General features: G+C 41.9%; 1 protein-coding gene across 4 annotated transcripts in view; it reads right to left on the reverse strand.

Annotated features, from left to right (window-relative positions):
* kcnq1.1 (potassium voltage-gated channel, KQT-like subfamily, member 1.1) overlaps nt 1-17,233 on the reverse strand; it is an 84,313-nt gene extending 67,080 nt beyond the window's left edge. For all 4 annotated transcript variants that reach the window (XM_078945025.1, XM_023952475.2, XM_078945026.1 and 1 more), the window contains exons 1-3: nt 17,006-17,233; nt 16,566-16,901; nt 5,095-5,185 (exon numbers count right to left, since the gene is read on the reverse strand). In XM_078945025.1, the coding sequence (XP_078801151.1) occupies nt 5,095-5,185; nt 16,566-16,901; nt 17,006-17,034 (456 nt within the window). In that variant the 5' untranslated portion in view covers nt 17,035-17,233. The remainder of the gene's footprint in view (nt 1-5,094; nt 5,186-16,565; nt 16,902-17,005) is intronic.
* Between the last annotated feature and the right edge of the window lie 827 nt (nt 17,234-18,060).

Consider the following 18,060-nt stretch of genomic DNA (forward strand, 5'->3'; position numbering starts at 1 on the left):
AAGGGCAGAGCGGAGATGCGTCCGCGGAGCAACAGTGTGTCACTGTTGTGGAAAGAAACTTCTGGCGCAGAGGCGCGCGTATCGTGTTGAGGCGCGCGCTTTTAAGTCGCCGCTGCTGTCTTTAAATGGTCTGTTTTTTTAACCAGCCCCTGTTACCACCATATTGCTGCCGCGACACAGGCGGAAGGAAGGAGAGCTGCTCTCCCGTTCTCCACTCCTTCCACTGCTGCTCCTTCTTAAACACGCACAACAGTGTGGCGACCTGGGGGTTAGCCCCGCCTTAAGCCCCTAAGAGTCATGGGAAGTGGGGAATTGCAGGGGTAAATTTCCTCATCATAACTGAGGGATGTAATGTTGATTATATGATTACTGTTATTTACTACACAAAAAACATAACTGAGGAACCTGTGAACAGAAGTGGCATGCTGTTTGGCAGAAGTGGTAATGTTCAAGTGCATGAGCTAACGCAATGCTGACTCTTCCTACAGTGAGACCGTCAGCATCAAGCTGATCATGGTGGTATCAACATGCGGCTTGTTCACTGATGCGGCCTATGTATGCAAGAAACTAGTAATTGGGTAGTTGCGGCTTGTACAAAGGTGCGCTTTATAGCCGGGAAAATACGGTTGTCTATTTCTGTGGATTGGACTGTCGAGGAACAAGGGCTTGAGTGCCGCCCAAATAATATAACACTTTGCCCTTATGGTAGTAATTCCTGTGAGTAAAGGACCTATGGGAAGGCAGTTCCATGTAGCATGAGTGGTCTGAGCCCAGCTGGGTTCTGTGAGATGAGCCGCAGCTGCCTGGGCTGGGCTTCAGAGTGACGTGATGTCAGTTGGGAGGTGATGTGGAAGCCTTTTTCTTTACGTTTATTATAAGAGAAATGTTTCTACTTCATTCTGCACTAACAATGTGATTGACTGAAGATCAACATGTCTATAACATATGCTCTACACAAGAATGGCCGTGGTGCAGAGGTGGAGTGGTTGACCTCTGTTCAGAATAAAGCAGGTCTGGAACCTGTCCAGTCGTGTGTCGAAATGTCCTTGGGCAAGACACTGGACCCCACATTGCTTCTGGTGGTTATGGGTAGGGGCACATGTTCGGCAGTGGAGCCGCCATCAGTGTGTGAATGGGTCTGTGACTGTAAAGCACTTTGGGCCTTCGAAGAAGGTAGTAAAGAGCTATCAACTTTAGGCCATTTGCCATAGACACCATTTTACACAAAATGGGGTTCAAAGATGTGATCTACCATCAATCCTGGATCCAACAGATACAGTATCTATGTTTCTCCTCTTTGTTCATTTCCTTTGCTCTGTCCCAACAAGAATTCATTCTTTGCTTCAAACATGAGTCTCCTTCAATCAACAAGCATCTCTGCTTTCGCTGCCATGCCGATGCGGTATTGCTGTTCTTTCGTCATATTGTTGTTACAACACTAAGCGAATGATAGATGGCCTGCAGTATAAGGCATTTATACAAATTTCAACATATTTATGAGCTTAAACGTCTCTAGAAGTGTAACATATTATCATCAGGAAGATCAGGAAGATCTTTATCCTGTGCTCATGATATCAATGCCTAATAAGCCATGCATATTGGCAGGAATGCATATTTGTGTGTGCTTGAATTCCTAAACTTCATAAAATACTACAACATTATAACTGAATGTCTGGTCAATGTAGATGACTATGTATCCTCATGTAACATGCTCTATAGTGCAAAATGGAAAGATAGAACTAGCTAATGCAAAGTTTTTTAATGTAAATACATATTTGTGAAGTAAGGAATATGAATAAAGATCTCGCCAACAGTTTTACTGACTTATGCAAACAATCTTTTTCAGTAAAAAAAATGTTACTTGTAAATTTATATATGTGTACACAATGAATGGTTTCCTGAAAAGTGTTCAAATATGAAAACGTTATTGCTCTTCTGTAAGTCTTCTTTAACAAATACAACCTATTTTTATGAACAACTACAAGAGATCATTGGAGATTTGAAGACACAATCATAGTGAATACAGAAAGGACAAACACAGTGCTGAACAAACTCCCACCTCAAATAAAGCTGGAGGGTTTGGGGAGAAGAAAATTCTCTCTTTACATGAGGGTTGCTGAGATGCATTCTGCGTTTGTGTTATTACACGATTTTGAATGTGAGACAACAAAAGGCAGATGCAAAATGCACGGTCGATTTTAAAGGATATCTGAATGCCTGAAAGACATGAAGTACCAGTGAAAGCTTTAACCTTCAAATCTGAAGCGATGCTTTTCATGAGGACACTAACGAAACTGTCTTCGTGCCATTTACTTCTTTGTTTGTTGTTGATGCACTAACCTTTTTTTTTTTTTTTTACAAGGATTTGTGAATGCATTAATAAAGACCTCGTGCTTTTATTTTGTACTAGAAAACTTGCTAATGTGGTACAGAAGTCCTTCTCCTTAATCTGGTTGTACCTCCAACCAGAAAGCTATCTACTATTCTGCTAAGAAGGAGCAGTGCTACGTCATCTGGGTTTCATTAAGAGGCTGTAGAAGCATGGGTTTAGCTGCAAAAGACAGCGGAACCGTTTCCTTCTTTATACCAAACAGCAGCGAATGCACTTTACTTTTCTATGCAGAAATTGGTTGAGAAGGTTTTGGTTTTTTAGAGTAACTTCAAAGAGAACTGCTTCTGGAAATAGACTCCATCTCATTTCATTGAGTTGCCCCATAAAATTAGTTTAGCATTAAACCAGTAACCATTAGAATAACCACAGATCCTTGCTAATTAAAAGGATAATAAGTCTGTTTTTTTTGATACTTTTCTAAATTTATATCAGACTAGAGATATAAACTACTATATTCACAAGCTATAACATTAGCCGTAGTTATTTTGAGCACAATAATTATTTCTCTTTATATCCATCAAAGATCCACTCCAATGAAAGTTACCGTAATTTCCAGATTATAAGACGCTACTTTTGTCACACGCTTTCAACCCTGCGGCTTATTTAATGATCCAGCTAATTTATGCATTTTTTTTCTTCTTTTTAATGCATTTTTTCTAGCGGCCGCTAGGGGCGCTCGCGCAGAAAGGGTAAGAGTGAGACAGGGGTAATACGGTATATGTGTCGAGGAAGACCTAAGTTTAATGTTAACTCCTGCTTTGTGAATGAATAGTACGAGCAGACCCTCATTATAGAAAATGCAAGAAGAAATGCATATGACGCAGCTTTCAAGTTAAAACCAATCGTTAAAAGCAGTGTGAAAAAAATCCACCATCACCAACGGGTTTGGAAAAGCCGGTCTGCTGCGTGACGGAGAGGACAGCGCAAGCTCAGGAGTGAATTTTCTTCGGGATGAGAGTGACACTGACAGCGACCACGAAGGAGACACTGAGAGAGTGAGTGTGTGGCGAAGAATATTTGACGCTATTCCAATCCGACACTGAGGAGGAAGATTTCCATGCGTTACATTCCAACCTCAGGCTTCAGACCGTAGTCGAAAACCGCTGTTATTTCCAGTACCGGTTGGGACGCAAATGGTAACTAATCAGACGGGGACACCGTTGCTCTTGAACAGGGCTAGTAGCCGTTCAAAGTCAATGTGTCACTGTTGTGGAGGAAAACTTCTGGCACGCGCGCCTCTGCGCAGCGCTTGTCTCTGCGCAGCGATTGTCTCTGCGCAGCGCTTGTCTGCGCAGCGCTTGTCTCTGCGCAGCGATTGTCTCTGCGCAGCGCTTGTCTCTGCGCAGCGCTTGCCTCTGCGCAGTGCTTGCCTCTGCACCCATAAGTTACTACTGCTCTCAGTGACTTTTACAGGTAGGTGTGAGTGCTGTTACTACCATATTGCTGCCGTGTTACTGCCGTGTCACAGGCAGTGTTTGGAAAGAAAAACTCAGGTATATTATTAAAACTTTGAAAACTCTTGCTGTGTACCGTCATTCCTGAGTAAATAACCTTTCCTGCGATTATTTTTTTTCTTTCTGACGGTGGACAGGAAATGCAGGGGAGATCCTCTCCCCCGAAGGCAGATCTTCCTACGGTTGTTCACTTCCCCGTTCGGACCCTCAGAGCCTCCAGATTGGGTTAATAAAGAGTCATTGATCTTCTTCTGGGGGAAACATTCCTTTATTACAGTTCCCTTTCACTCTGTATATCATACCATGAACGCCCCCCCCCCAATTACACTTCCACTGCGCGTAATCCCTCCTCCTTCTTACACATGTGCGCAGTTTCAGCACATACACATCCTCATTCTACAACAAATCTTTCAATGTGGGCGCATGCGGCTTATAGACAGGTGTGCCTTGGGTATGTACAAAATGGTTTATCCTTTAAAAATGTCATGGGTGCGGCTTATAATCAGGTACGCTCAGCAGTCCAAAAATTACGGTATCTTGTTTGTTGCTGTGTTTTTATTATATACTTGTGGCATTTTTCTCATGATGGAGGACATACATATATTAAATTAGATAAAAAATGTGTATTTCTGAGTATTTCTTTAATGGAATCATTTTGAATAAGGAGCAGAGGACAAAATGCCGTTTGAAAAAGGTTGTGGTTGTAACTTAGAAGCTATAATCGGCGGGCCACCAGCTCCTTGCTCCACTCCATTCAAATACATCCACTTGCAGAAAAATAGATCCATGTACGTCTTTGTTTTCCTTGTCTGTGCTGGAATCTGGATCAAAACTGTACGGCTGCAAAGCCCCAATAATGGTCACCATTTTTGTTGGGTTGTGAAGGGCCGTAAGCTAGTGAGAGAGCCTGTAAACAGATGGCTGATGGAAAGTACTCTGCCCAAACAGTCCTACTCAGAGGCCAGTTTCTGATGAACTATTGGCGCTCTGCAGAAACGAATTTCTTTGACTTGGATAAAAACTGCATTTATGTAATGGAAAGACCACTGGGAATGTTGTGAAAAGGGATCAATAGATGATTGGAGTGGGAGTTTAAGCCACATTTTACAGGTGATTCCAGTTGCACCTCTGGTTTTGCCTCTCTAAATAAAAATTTACTTTTTGACACAGGTTTAATCCTATATCATCTACAGAAATCACTGAATATAATTATCCCAAAATTCTGAATTGGTTAAATATTGTTCTTACCACCCAAAAGAGAGTTGTGTGAGCCAGAGCCTGGAACTGGTCGATGGTTGAGAGGACGCTTAGGATCAGACAAGCCAGAACTATAAGAAACCTGGAAGAATAAAAGCAGAACATTTATCAGGATGGGAACTTTATGTGTGTGATAATTAACTCATCAAAAGTTTTGTTTAGCTAGCACCCCTTGTGGCTTCAAGACATTCCACAGCCTTTAGTAGGCCAACAAATCAGTTTTTTATAGTCCTCCTCACACTGTGCTCTATTTTCCGCTCTATAGGCTTCACTGTATAAGGCACACCGTCAATTAATGGTCTATTTTTGAAATGATATAAGGCACATCAAACTAAAAGGGGCATTAAGCGAGACAATGTCCGTCAGTCAGACTTTATTAACTGTTCACAGTAACTCTACAACTTGCTTGTAACACGCTACACGCTTTAGCCGCGTATTCACAATACCTGTAACTCCCAACCTTGTTTGTAACATGTGAAAAAAGATAACACAGTCGGACACCCCAACACAGTCGGATTAGACTGTTTAATGCTGCTGGACGGGGCATGGCACACTTAATGTCTCATTACTTTTTATTCCCTTTTTACTGATTTTATCAGGTTATTTATTAGATTTTAACATATTCCTTATTTATTAATTACTCTAATGTGTGCTTTAATCTTTGTGAATGAATTGATGGGTGCATGGAGCAAAAGACTTCCATGTAATTTCCCTAGGGATCAATAAAGTATTTATCTATCTACTGTCTCTGTCTCATCTGCTGTATTGGCATATTCACAATAACAATTCCATCAAACGTTTTTATAGAGCACTGTGTAGCTCTCAAAATCACTTTAACATTATTAAACACAAGCAGAAGGAATCCGGGATTATTAGGTCGTGTTTCTGATTTAAAAAAAGATATATATATTTTCAACTGTGCCTTAAAGTGGGTAAAATATGATAATTTGCTTTATTTATCAGCTTGATTTAAAATGCAAAAATCGGGATGTGACATGTTTTTATTTTAATCTGGGGACAGCAGTCCCATAGCAGCGCCGGTTAGGTTGATTTTTAAGACAATTTCATGTGTTTTGTGGTACAAGCACCACATTTGGCACGGATGTACTTTAGGATCCCCTCTTTCTCCTGTCGAGAGAAAAATCCAAATTGGCAACCATTTGTAAAGATGGCGCCCATAAACTCAATTGTTTCAAAAATAATCAATGTCTAATTGCCCCAATCTCAAAAATATGGCCTTTGAACTTGAGGGGTAAGATTAGAATACTATTAAATTACCGTAATTTCCGGACTACAAGCCACTACTTTTTTCCTGCGCTTACAGTCCTGCGGCTTATTCAGTGACGCAGCTAATTATTGGATTTTATTGGCGGCCGCCGTGTACGTATTTTTGGACACAGTGAATGGTTTGAATTCTCTAACATCAAACACAAGTCATTTGTTTTTCAACACACCTCTGAGCAGCCAAACAGCATGGACCTCACTTCAGGTCTTAGACACTTCAGTCATGGTTCAACAAAACGAAACACGCATGTCCAGCCGCATCCCAGAATCCTTTGGTGTGCCATTAGACCCAACGTGCACGTGATCGCCGCTACAATATGATGAAGCTTTCAAGTTAAAAGCAATCGTTAAAAGCAGCGTGAAAAAATCACCAACGGGTTTGGAAAAGCCGGTCAGCTGCGTGACGGAGAGAACAGCGCATGCTCAGGAGTGCATTTACCTCTGAGTCATAGTGACTCGGCTGGCTGCACGTAAATATGTGGCAATAATATCAGCCTTTATTTTGTCGGGACACGACTGGAAACACAAATTGACGTGGTCGTGTTAACGGTTTCTAAGGACTGAGCAGAGATTTGCATTGAAACGCTCACAGCCTCCGTGTGAGCTGGAGACTGCGTGTCGTGTGAGCTGCGGGGCCGATGGCAGTCTGAAGGCTCCCACACGTAACAACGCATCCGCCCCTCATACACAAAACGTACAGTATTAAGTCCGATTGCTCTGCACAGACACGATTTGCTCCGTTCACCGGCGCAATGGGGACGAAGTGCTCCTCCCTGTAGCCGCGCTGGCCAGAGCTGTCGGAGTAGATAGGAAGGGGAGACAAGGAGCGCGCGGGAGCGCGGAGGCGTCGAGCCATTCTGCAGGCTGCAGCCAGGGCTTACTCGAGGCGTCCGCGGAGCAAGTGTTTGTTGTGGAAGGAAACTTCTGACCCACGCGCCGCGAGGAGGCGCGCGTATCGCGCTGAGGCGCGCGTATCGCGCTGAGGCGCGCGCTTTTCAGTCGTCGCTGCTTTATTTTACTAGCGTGTTTTTTAAACAGCCCTGTTACTCCCATAACGCTGCCGCGACACAAGCGGAAGGAGAGCTTTACCCGTTCACCCCTCCATGCACTGCTGCTCATTCTTAAACACGTACAACAGAATGGCGAGCCGGGCGTTGGCCCCGCCTTTAGCCCCTAAGACTCATGGGAAATGGGGGATCGGGGATGTAAATTTCCTCATCATAACTGAGGGATGTAATGTTGATTATATGGTTACTGTTTGTAATTTTATGTGTGATACCTAGATTGTCAATAAGTTAAAAAAAAATAATAAAAATAAAAACCATAACTGAGGAACTTGTGAACAGAATAGAGGTGCATACTGTTTGGCAGATGCAGATAAACTCAAAGACATGAGCCTGAGGCAAAAATGACTCCACCCACTGTGTGCTAATAAATCACGCTTACACTCTGAGTCAGGAAGTGATCCGTCAGGATGACAATGTTGCCTAATTCATGCGGCTTGTACCCCGACGCGGCTTGTGTATGTATAAAATTAGTTAAACACGTGAAAATGGGTGGGTGCGGCTAATAATCGGGAGCGCTTTGTAGTCCGGAATTTACGGTATATAATTATGTATTTTTTAAAATCTTGGATTTTCCCATGGTTAACATACTTTTCAGAAAGATCCTAAGGTCCACCAATGCCAAATTTGATGCTTGTACCAAAGAAAATCAAAGATTATTTTCAGGTTATTTTCTGATTTCTGTTTATTTTCTCCACAAACACACCAAATTCAGTGCTTAATGTGAAAAAACGCTAACCTTACAGCACAGTGCAGACATCAGGAAACACAAAGGATGTTCCTTCTACAGTTTAAGATTGAGGTCAAAATACTAATACAACAATCATTGCTTTGAAGTAAGCAGAAACATTGTTCAAGCAACTCCAAGTTTTTTTCACTTTATAAATTGGACACTTTTTTTTATGATCATGCCTACCAATTAGATAAAATCAACAGATATCTTCTTAGCCTCATATTCGTTCTTTAAAATCCAGTTTTCATGCTTTACGTTGTAATGACAAAAAAAGGTCAGCGCACAGCATGGTAATCTGGCTCCCTCTTTTTTTCAATTCACTTTTATTTGATATTGGAGGAAAGTGATGGCAGAGCAGAAGAAACTGTAATCAAAGTCATAAGCCACTCTCAGCTTGCGACCTTATTTAAATTGTGGTTTAGTCCATTAAGTTAAGCTGAAATTATAGCTACATATATAAAGTTTTGCTGAAAGGTTGATGCTGGAAAAAACTATTTATTTTGGAAGATGTGGCTTAATACAATAAGAAAAGTCAAAACATCTGATGTGATCATGGGACTCTGTATTTTATTACCTGAGGCGCATACAAAACAAAATAAAATTAATACTGAACATAATTACAGCTGCATAACAACAGTCAACTTCTCGAAATGTGTGTGTATTCCCAGTTGTTTGTCTGAACTTGTTCGAGATGTACTTAAAGTACGCGTCCGTCCGTATGTCCGTCTAATGTCATTTTATTTGCTGATGTGTGTAATTTTACTTTAGACTGCAGACCAGTACTAGTAGTACAGAGTTCGTGTTCGGATGAGAAATATTTAATCACATACAGCAAACATTTGAGTGATCCAGGTCTGAACTCTGTCTGGCCCTGCATATATATATATATATATATATATATATATAATTGGGTTTCGAAGCATCCATTCATTCCACATTCTCTGCATGTAATGATGATGGAATGATTGATTACAAGAAGGCCTATGACTCAATGCCACACACATGGATCAATGAATGCTTGGAGCTGTACAACATCAACAGGACTCTAAGAGCCTTCATAGGAAACTCAATGAAGCTGTGGAAAACCACCCTTGAAGCCAATGGGAAGCCACTTGCACAAGTGTCAATCAAATGTGGGATATACCAAGGTGATGCTCTGTCTCCACTGCTGTTCTGCATAGGTCTCAACCCCCTCAGTCAAATAATCACCAAGACTGGCTATGGATACCGACTCAGAAATGGGGCCAACATCAGTCACCTCCTCTACATGGATAACATCAAGCTATATGCTAAGAGCGAGCGTGACACTGACTCCCTGATCCACACCACCAGGATCTACAGTACTGACATTGGGATGTCATTCGGGCTCGAGAGATGGTGACAAAGAGAGGCAAGGTAGTCCATACAGGAGGGGTCTCACTCCCAGAAGGAACAATAGCAGACATCGAGAACAGTTACAAGTACCTTGGAATTCCACAGGCAAATGGCAACCTGGAGCAGGCAACAAGGAAAGCTGCAACAGCTAAATAACTCCAACGAGCAAGGCAAGTCCTGAGAAGCCAGCTCAATGACAAAAATAAGACCCGGGCAATAAACAGCTACACACTGCCAGTTATCAGATACCCTGCAGGAATAATAAGATGGCCAAAGGAAGAGATACAGACCACGGATGTTAAAACACGAAAGCTCCTAACCATGCATGGAGGGTTCCACCCAAAATCCAGCACCCTGAGACTGTATGCTAGCCGCAAGGAAGGAGGCAGAGGACTAGTGAGCGTAGAAGCCACTATCCAGGATGAAACATCCAAGATGCATGAGTACATCAAGCTCAAGGCCCCAACTGACAATGTGTGCTCAGTGAATGTCTCAGGCAATGGAGAGCAGAGGATACAGTGCTGGAGGACAGATCCTCATGGGAGGACAAACCCCTGCATGGGATGTACCACCGGACCATAACTGAAGTGGCTGATATCAAGAAGTCCTACCAATGGCTAGAAAGGGCTGGCCTAAAGGACAGCACCGAAGCGCTCATCCTGGCAGCCCAGGAACAAGCCCTGAGCACTAGAGCAATAGAGGCTCAGATCTACCACACCAGACAAGACCCAAGGTGTAGGCTGTGCACAGAAGCGCCTGAAACAATCCAGCACATAACTGCAGGGTGTAAGATGCTTGCAGGGAAAGCATACATGGAGCGCCACAATCAAGTGGCTGGAATAATATACAGGAACATGTGTGCAGAATATGAACTGGAAACCCCAAGGTCAAAATGGGAAACACCTCCGAAGGTGGTAGAGAATGAGAGGGCAAAGATCCTGTGGGACTTCCAGATCCAGACTTATAGGATGGTAATGGCGAACTAACCAGACATTGTAGTGGTGGATAAAGAACAGAGGAAAGCCGTTGTGGTGGATGTGGCAGTGCCAAGCGATGGGAACATCAGGAACATGAGAAACTGGAGAAATACCAGGGACTCAGAGAAGAACTGGAGAAAGCATGGAAAGTGAAGGTGACAGTGGTGCCTGTGGTAATTGGAGCACTCGGGGCAGTAACCCCCAAGCTGGAGGAGTGGCTACAATGGATACCTGGAAAGACCTCAGACCTCTCAGTCCAGAAAAGCGCAGTGCTAGGAACAGCTAAGATACTGTGCAGGACCCTCAAGCTCCCAGGCCTCTGGTAGAGGACCCGAGCTTGGAGGAGAAACCACCCGCGGAGGGTGAGAGGGGCGTTTTTGTTTTTTTTAATTGTATATATATATTACCATCTTATTGAGGCCTAGTGGGCCGCTTTTGGTAAGCAGAACTGGTGCTGTGGGATGAACTGACAGTGAAAGCAACTTAACATGGCTTTAGGTTAAAATTGATCATTACATTGAATACATTTCTGCATTTTCTGAGCAAAGATCTATTCTGTTTGATTCTTAGATTTTTTTCTAAATAGCAAATTGGATTGTGGCTCTGTCCCTTTTAGTACGTAAACTTTGCGGAAATCTAACTGTTAGCACACACAATTAAAGGTTTTATGTCAGACTGTTGTTCGTAACAAATAGATCTAGCAAGGTACAAGAAGTTTCCTAACTACCATCTAGTACTAATGCTTCGATTTCCAGCCATATTTTTCTGTATGTACTGACTAGGTGGAACATTTGTGTAAGAAGAGTTAAAGTCTCCAGTTCCATGAAGACCCTTATCAGTCAATGTTACAGCACGGGTTTATTGAAGTCTGGCCAGGAATCCAAATAACTCCCTTTAGGCTAACACACATGCACACACAGAGACATGAATGCGCACACACGTCAACACAGATAAAAGACTGAGGGGGACTGACTGAGGAGTGGTGTATAACACTACCAAAGCAGGTGGTCTTCTCTGAAAGATTTAAGCGAGGAAACAAAACAACTGGAGTTTTTCAGAAGGACACCTTCATTATGTTGCCAGTGAAAACTGATGTCAGTTTGTCACCTGGTAGGCAAATGGCAAAAAAATTGCCAAAAAACCCCCCAAATCAAATTACCTGTTGAGACGTAAGATAATTTGTATGAATTTAAGTGTAAATGTGACAGAGGTGGTTAAAAAGAAGATCAAAAGGGACACAACTGCACATCAGGCACTCTAATGGTTGCAATTTGTCAGAGAAGCTTAAATTATTTCGAGACGTCTGAAATGTCAGCGAGTGAAAACATTCTGTTTAGCAGAAGTACTCCTGGGCGTCACCATTTATACTTCCAAGAAGGTTCCGCTCGTCTCTTCCCGCAGCGCTAACACAGGCAAATTTCTCTCCCCTTACCTACAAATCCACAGGTAATGTCGGCTCTGTGTGCTGTGGCGTTGGGGAAAGTAACCAAAGGAAAAAATAAAAAAACACAAAACTGAACTTTAAACAAAAGCTCAAAGCATTCTTCTATCTTCTATTGATAAGCCGTTCACTTGCAGACGTAAAGCAGGAGATGATAAGAACTGGTGGTTATGTGGTGGCATCAAATTTATAAAAAAGTCTTTGAAAAAAAACATTTGAATCAGTATTGCAAAAGTGTTCCTAGTGATCTTTGAAATATGATTAGGCTGTTTTTAAGAACGTTATTTAAAAGTTTCCATATCTAGGACATATTTTTTCTGCAGAACGGTAGTAGTTCATTAGAAATTCACCTCTGAGTTGAGGACGGGACCATTGGTGTGAAACAACCCCACTCTCCTTTCCCATCACCCATTACTGAGAGCTCTCTGCGCACACACTCTTCCACTAGCTTACAGCCCCAACCTAACATTTCCTGTGACGTCATTCCGGGTGAGTGTAATCCAGTGCTGGTCGTGTTTGACTGTTGCTGTCTTGTTTGGCATTAGCCTGACTACTATTGCTTACTTATTAAGTGTTATTTGGTTTAATATTTACATTCACATCTAGCACCTTTTAGAAGTGAATACACTACTGTTAACCGCTTGCTGTTCACTTTTCTCAGTTTGCTAAATAAACTACTTCTCTTTAGCTAAACACTGCTAGCCTTAGCTTAGAAACCTAGCATGATTACCACTGAACCTAGCATGATTACCACTCCTTCCGTCTTTCCCCCTCTCTCCTGCCCCATGTGCCATATGTTTAGTGAGGATCCTGCCTCCTTTAATGAAGATAGCGGTAGGTGTGTTAACTGTAGTCTTGTGTTAGACTTGGAGGCCAGGCTAGAGCAGTTAGAAGCGTGGCTCTGCACAGTGGAAGCTAAGCCGGCTAGCCAGGTCGTTACCTGTACCGTGGCCCGCGCTGCCAGGGCTAACCAGTAAGTTGGAAAAAGAATGGCGCCGCTTCGGTTCTGAGCAGACGCTGAATACCTGGAAACATAGCCTATTAAATTAAAAAAAGCTATGCATAGAGCTAAAACCCAGTACTTTGCAACCTTAATATCAGAGAATGGAAATAATCCAAGATTTATTTGAAGTACTATTGCAAGATTAACTCGCAGTCAGAGCTTAGTAGAACCACGTGTTCCTGTTTCTCTCAGCTCTGATGATTTTCTTACATTTTTCGATAGTAAAATCTCAAATTTTAGACATAGTTATTCACAAGTTATTCCTACTATCAGCCCAGAGCAGGTTGAAGTGGTAGAAGTGGAGGGATCCATAGAAACCTCTGTAAAATTAGACTGCTTCACTGCTGTGGATCAAGCGGAAATAATATCAGTTATTACGTCCTCCAAATCCTCAACTTGTCTGTTAGACCCAATTCCCACTAGACTTTTTAAAGAAACCTTCCCCCTAATTAATGATTCCATACTAACGATAATAAATACATTTCTGGAAATGGGTTACGTGCCACAGTCTTTTAAATATGCAGTTGTTAAACCTCTTCTGAAAAAGCCCAGTTTAGATCCTGGTAACTTGGCCAACTATAGACCAATGTCAAACCTCCCCTTTATTTCTAAAATCCTAAAAAGAGTTGTAGTTAGGCAGCTTTACTGCCACCTACAGGACAATAGCCACTTTGAAGACTTTCAGTCGGGTTTAGCCCTGCGTGCAACATTTGCGCGCGGTCAGTAGGTGGCTAGTCCGTGCATCTTACTAACGAGAGTAAGACAGCATCACATGTAGGTCATAAGTGCGATCAACTTACATTAACCTCACAAATATTTTACAATACACTTACCACACGCACGCCAAAGGTACAATCCATTTTTATGTCTTCCCGTAACTTTTGTTTTATCCAAGGCATGTTAACGTTCTGAGGGGGGTCATCTAGACCCCACAAGACAGTGCAATGATTTGTGATCTTCACTGGTGTCCATGGATTACATGAAATACTCTTTACCTTTATCATGGTAGGGATAACACGTCAATGTAAGGGTGGGGTCATCTGGACCCCACAAGACAGCACAAGGGTTGGTCGTATGAGTTTCGAGGGGAACTGCAAGACACACCTCCGCTCCCTTTTAGATGCACCTACTCTTATCTACGACCCGGAAAACCCAAAAACCTGCAGTACCTGGACGAGTCAACACCATGTTTGCTGTCTTTTATTTACTTTTTAAATTATTAAAACTTCAGTGGCTGAATCTATCTTCAACTCTGAGGAAAAATATGTTCGGCTTAGTAGAACAAAGCCAAAAAACTTGTAATTATTTTTTTTTTAACTCTCCTAGTGTAAACATCTATAAGCAGCATGTGGGACAGATCCATGCAGCTGCTGACCAAAATGCTGCAGTGAATTGTAGCACAGAAAATCCAAGCAAGCATAGAGATAAAGGAGAAAAAGCCCCCTCCCCCCCAAAGAAAATGAAAAAAGATTCATATAGAAATAAGAAGCTTAGTCAAGATAAAAAGACTTGTAACATAATCTTAAAGCCACATTAATATGAAGTTTGTTTCGAGGTAAATTCAATAGTTTCTCATAATCCAACGTAATCCCTCAAGTACGCTGTGTCAGCAAAGTGACGTACATTTGCAAGTGTGCCCAAACACGTACAAACAGAAGAGGCTGATAAGGTCCCTGTGATGTTTAAGCTCTGTTTCAGTGATAAGGCCATGCTTGTTTTTCTAACTCAGACAGTTTCATGTTTTGAATCAAAAGCAAAGAAACTTTAATGGGCACAGTTCTATTATACTTTACATTTGAAGTTTTCATTTTCACGCAATGATTCAAAATAAGCAATCAAAGTGTCTCTCACTCATGCCAATCATGTAAAGGGAAGTAGAACATCTTCTTTGCTTAACCTCTGCCTTGTATGCGTGCGTCAGTTGGCCTTGAGAATCAAAACTGTATTAGTGAGCTTTATTTACCCAGGGTAGCCTTTTGCCAACATTGCGAGGATTGTGCCCTTTGTTTTGGTTTGTTTTTCAGCTGTTTTCTTGGTTCTTGTAATGTTCTGTTCTTTTGGCATGTTTTTTTTAGTTTTTGACCTTTATGTGTGGAAGTTTTCCTATAAAAGAGAACAAATGCAATAAAAATAATTTCATTTTTGCATTTCTGAATTTTTCTCCTTTTAAATCGCTGTCAATCAAACTGTCGCGAAGATGCTCGGTTTGAATTAATGAGCCGTTGTGATATCATCAAAACGGCCCAGTAGCGCATTGCACAAGCTTCTAATAGGATTAACATGTAGCGGTGCCGAACTGGCTTTGTTTTTTACGCGTTACTTTTTAGTATTAACATTTTTTATTGTTATTTTGAGAAAAATAAACAGAAACAAGAGAGAAGAAAAAACATTAAAAATAAAATAAAAATAAAATAAAATAGAAACAAGAACATTTCCAGCACTACGCGTTACTTTTTAAAAAAAATTTTTTATTTATTTTTTGTTTTTGTTCTTTACTAACAAGTTTGGGATTTATAAGTATTGTGAATACGCTATCACGGCTAATGCTCTTAACGTGGCTAACGTGCAGCGGTGTCAAAATGTGTCGTGAGTTAGCGTAGTCGAATGCAGTTAATACAGTCAGACTCTTGTCTAGCTTAATGCACCTTACAGTTCGGTGAACCTTTTAATCCTATAGTGCACACAATTCTGTAATTGAAATAAGAATAAATTAAGCCTTTCTGATGCCAAGTCAAGTAGCCCATAATAAGCTATATGATAAAACACAGATTGTTCTGTAATCATAACAAGGCCTTTCCGACCTAAAGTACATTCTGCAGGTTATTTATGGAATCCTATTATGCTGGTGTTGCATTAGCTTTGTTCATGTTCCCTTAGAGACGCTGAGAATCAAACCAGCTCTGACAGGCTCTGTCCATCCGTGTCCCCTCTGACACCGCAGGGTCAACGCTTGCTCCCCCCTCTGAACATGCACCCTGCCAAGTTTGGCTGCCTGCTATCAATGACAGCAAGTGGGGACCGACAGCACACTTCTGGAAAGTCCCATCCTACATTCCTGAAGCGTGCCTGAACTTTCCAGTATGGATCTCCTAATCTATGAGTTTCCAAAGGGAGGGGGGGGGGGGGGGGGGCGTTTTCCTACAAAATCAAATAGTGTGAAGTGATAAAGAGGGATGTCTTTTTTAGAAAAAAAAACATACAAGCAGAGCACAAATAAAGACACAACATTTGGGGCTATTTCTGTCAAAGCAGACTGTAAAAGATAACTAATATTGCTTTAGTGCTCCCATGTGGGGAGTTTCTTTGAGATTCCCATAATGCCCCACTGAATTATGCATATTTGTTTATTTTATTTGATGTTGTTAGACTAAAATGATATTAAAATGGCTCTGTGGGGGACTCCGGATGTCTGAACAGAATCTTTCCAAATTTTCAGGATTAACGGTGTTTGTTGAGGACTTCCAGGGCTTTGTGAGAACAATTAATCCCCCCCCTCCCTTCGTTTTTATTAGGGTTTAGTTGCAATTATGCCCTTGAATACCCCACGGATCAGGATGATTCTGAAAGTTAAAAACCAAAAACTCACACTGTGAAGTGATACACGAAGCATCTCCAGCCAGTCGGCCTCTCCAGAAAGTTGTACACGCGTCCTTGGATGTACGTGCGGGTGAGGACGGGACGGACCCCGGTGCTGTACACCGACATCCGCACCGACATCCGGGGATGGGATGGGTAGGGGTGGACCTGAGCTGGGGGTGCACAAATGGGGGGGATTCCATCCACTTGCATCTCGTCTCTATGGTGAAAGTCCTCTTTTTCCACAGGTGTCTCCGGATCACGCGCGCTATAGGGAGCTTGCGCCAGCTCCAGGTCCGGTGGTCTTCTTCCACGCGCCAAAAGCAGAAAACGTCCTCGTGTCCTCCTGAGAGGGAGTGGAAAAACTTTTGAATTTTTCTTCTGCCAACTTTTCTAATTACTTATAGGTCACCGACTCTGGCTGACAAATGTTTGTCCATGTGCGCTCACCTTCTGTCGCGCGCCCGGCCGAGACGCATCAAACCAGAGCTTGCATGTTAATGCGCGCGGTGGCCTCAAATGCTTTCTCCAACTCCAGGTTTCCGCCTGTCTGAGTAGTTGAGGACACGGCGAGGCTCAGTCTTTAAATGAACACCCTTTACCTCGCTCTTACCAGCCGGCAGAGCGGTCGTGAGGCGGTGCGAGCAGCCAGCCAGCTGCTCAGGCTTTAACGGAACTGCTTTAAAAAAAAAAAAAAACCCTCAGAGGATGAAGCTCTTCATGCTACGAGCTTTGCACTAATTCTTTTCTTTTCAAAATGCATTGAGCCCCTTAATATGGATTTGCATGGTCCTATTTGCAGCTTGAAATAACTGTGCAGACAAGTTCTGTCATGTCTGAGTTAAAATATGCAGGGTCAGAACTGTATAAAGTTACAATATTCATTCATGACCCTGTTAATTTGATTATGTGCTGAGAGAAATATAAGCCTATTCCATATGCTTTAAGTAGCCCATAGATTATTGCAGAGTTAATATTAAAATAACAGGGGCATGCGCACTCAATTCACATTTTTCAGTTCACTTTTAAACCATTTTATTGTGACATGCACGGTGGCCCTGAGGTACAAATAATACTAATGAATCACTAGATGCAAAAACACATTAAAGATCACAACAATTAGAGGAAAAAAAATACTCATTTCAGAAAAACATGACATTTTAAACACTAATTTTTATTTAATTTTTTACAGAAATCAAAACACAATTCCAAAACGAAATAAAAACGACACATTTCACAAAACAAGTAATTTCCAGAAATCAAAATAAAATGTTACAAAATGAAACACAATAAGAAACCAAAAAAGGTAATTGTGGAACATCGATGTTTGACCTTTAGGTTTCATTAATGTGTCTTCAATGTCTGCATACTATTGCAGGTTTTATGATCAGTAAGGACTATCGCTTCATGCCAATTAACTTTCAGTTAAAATGGTGGACATGTCATCATCCTATCAGTGATGTCCTACACAGTGACGGGCAGTCAGTGGAGCTTATATAGCTTAA

The sequence above is a fragment of the Oryzias latipes genome, chromosome 3 (genome assembly GCF_053564925.1).
Source record: "Oryzias latipes strain Hd-rR chromosome 3, Olatipes_Hd-rR_3.1".
NCBI lineage: Eukaryota > Metazoa > Chordata > Actinopteri > Beloniformes > Adrianichthyidae > Oryzias > Oryzias latipes.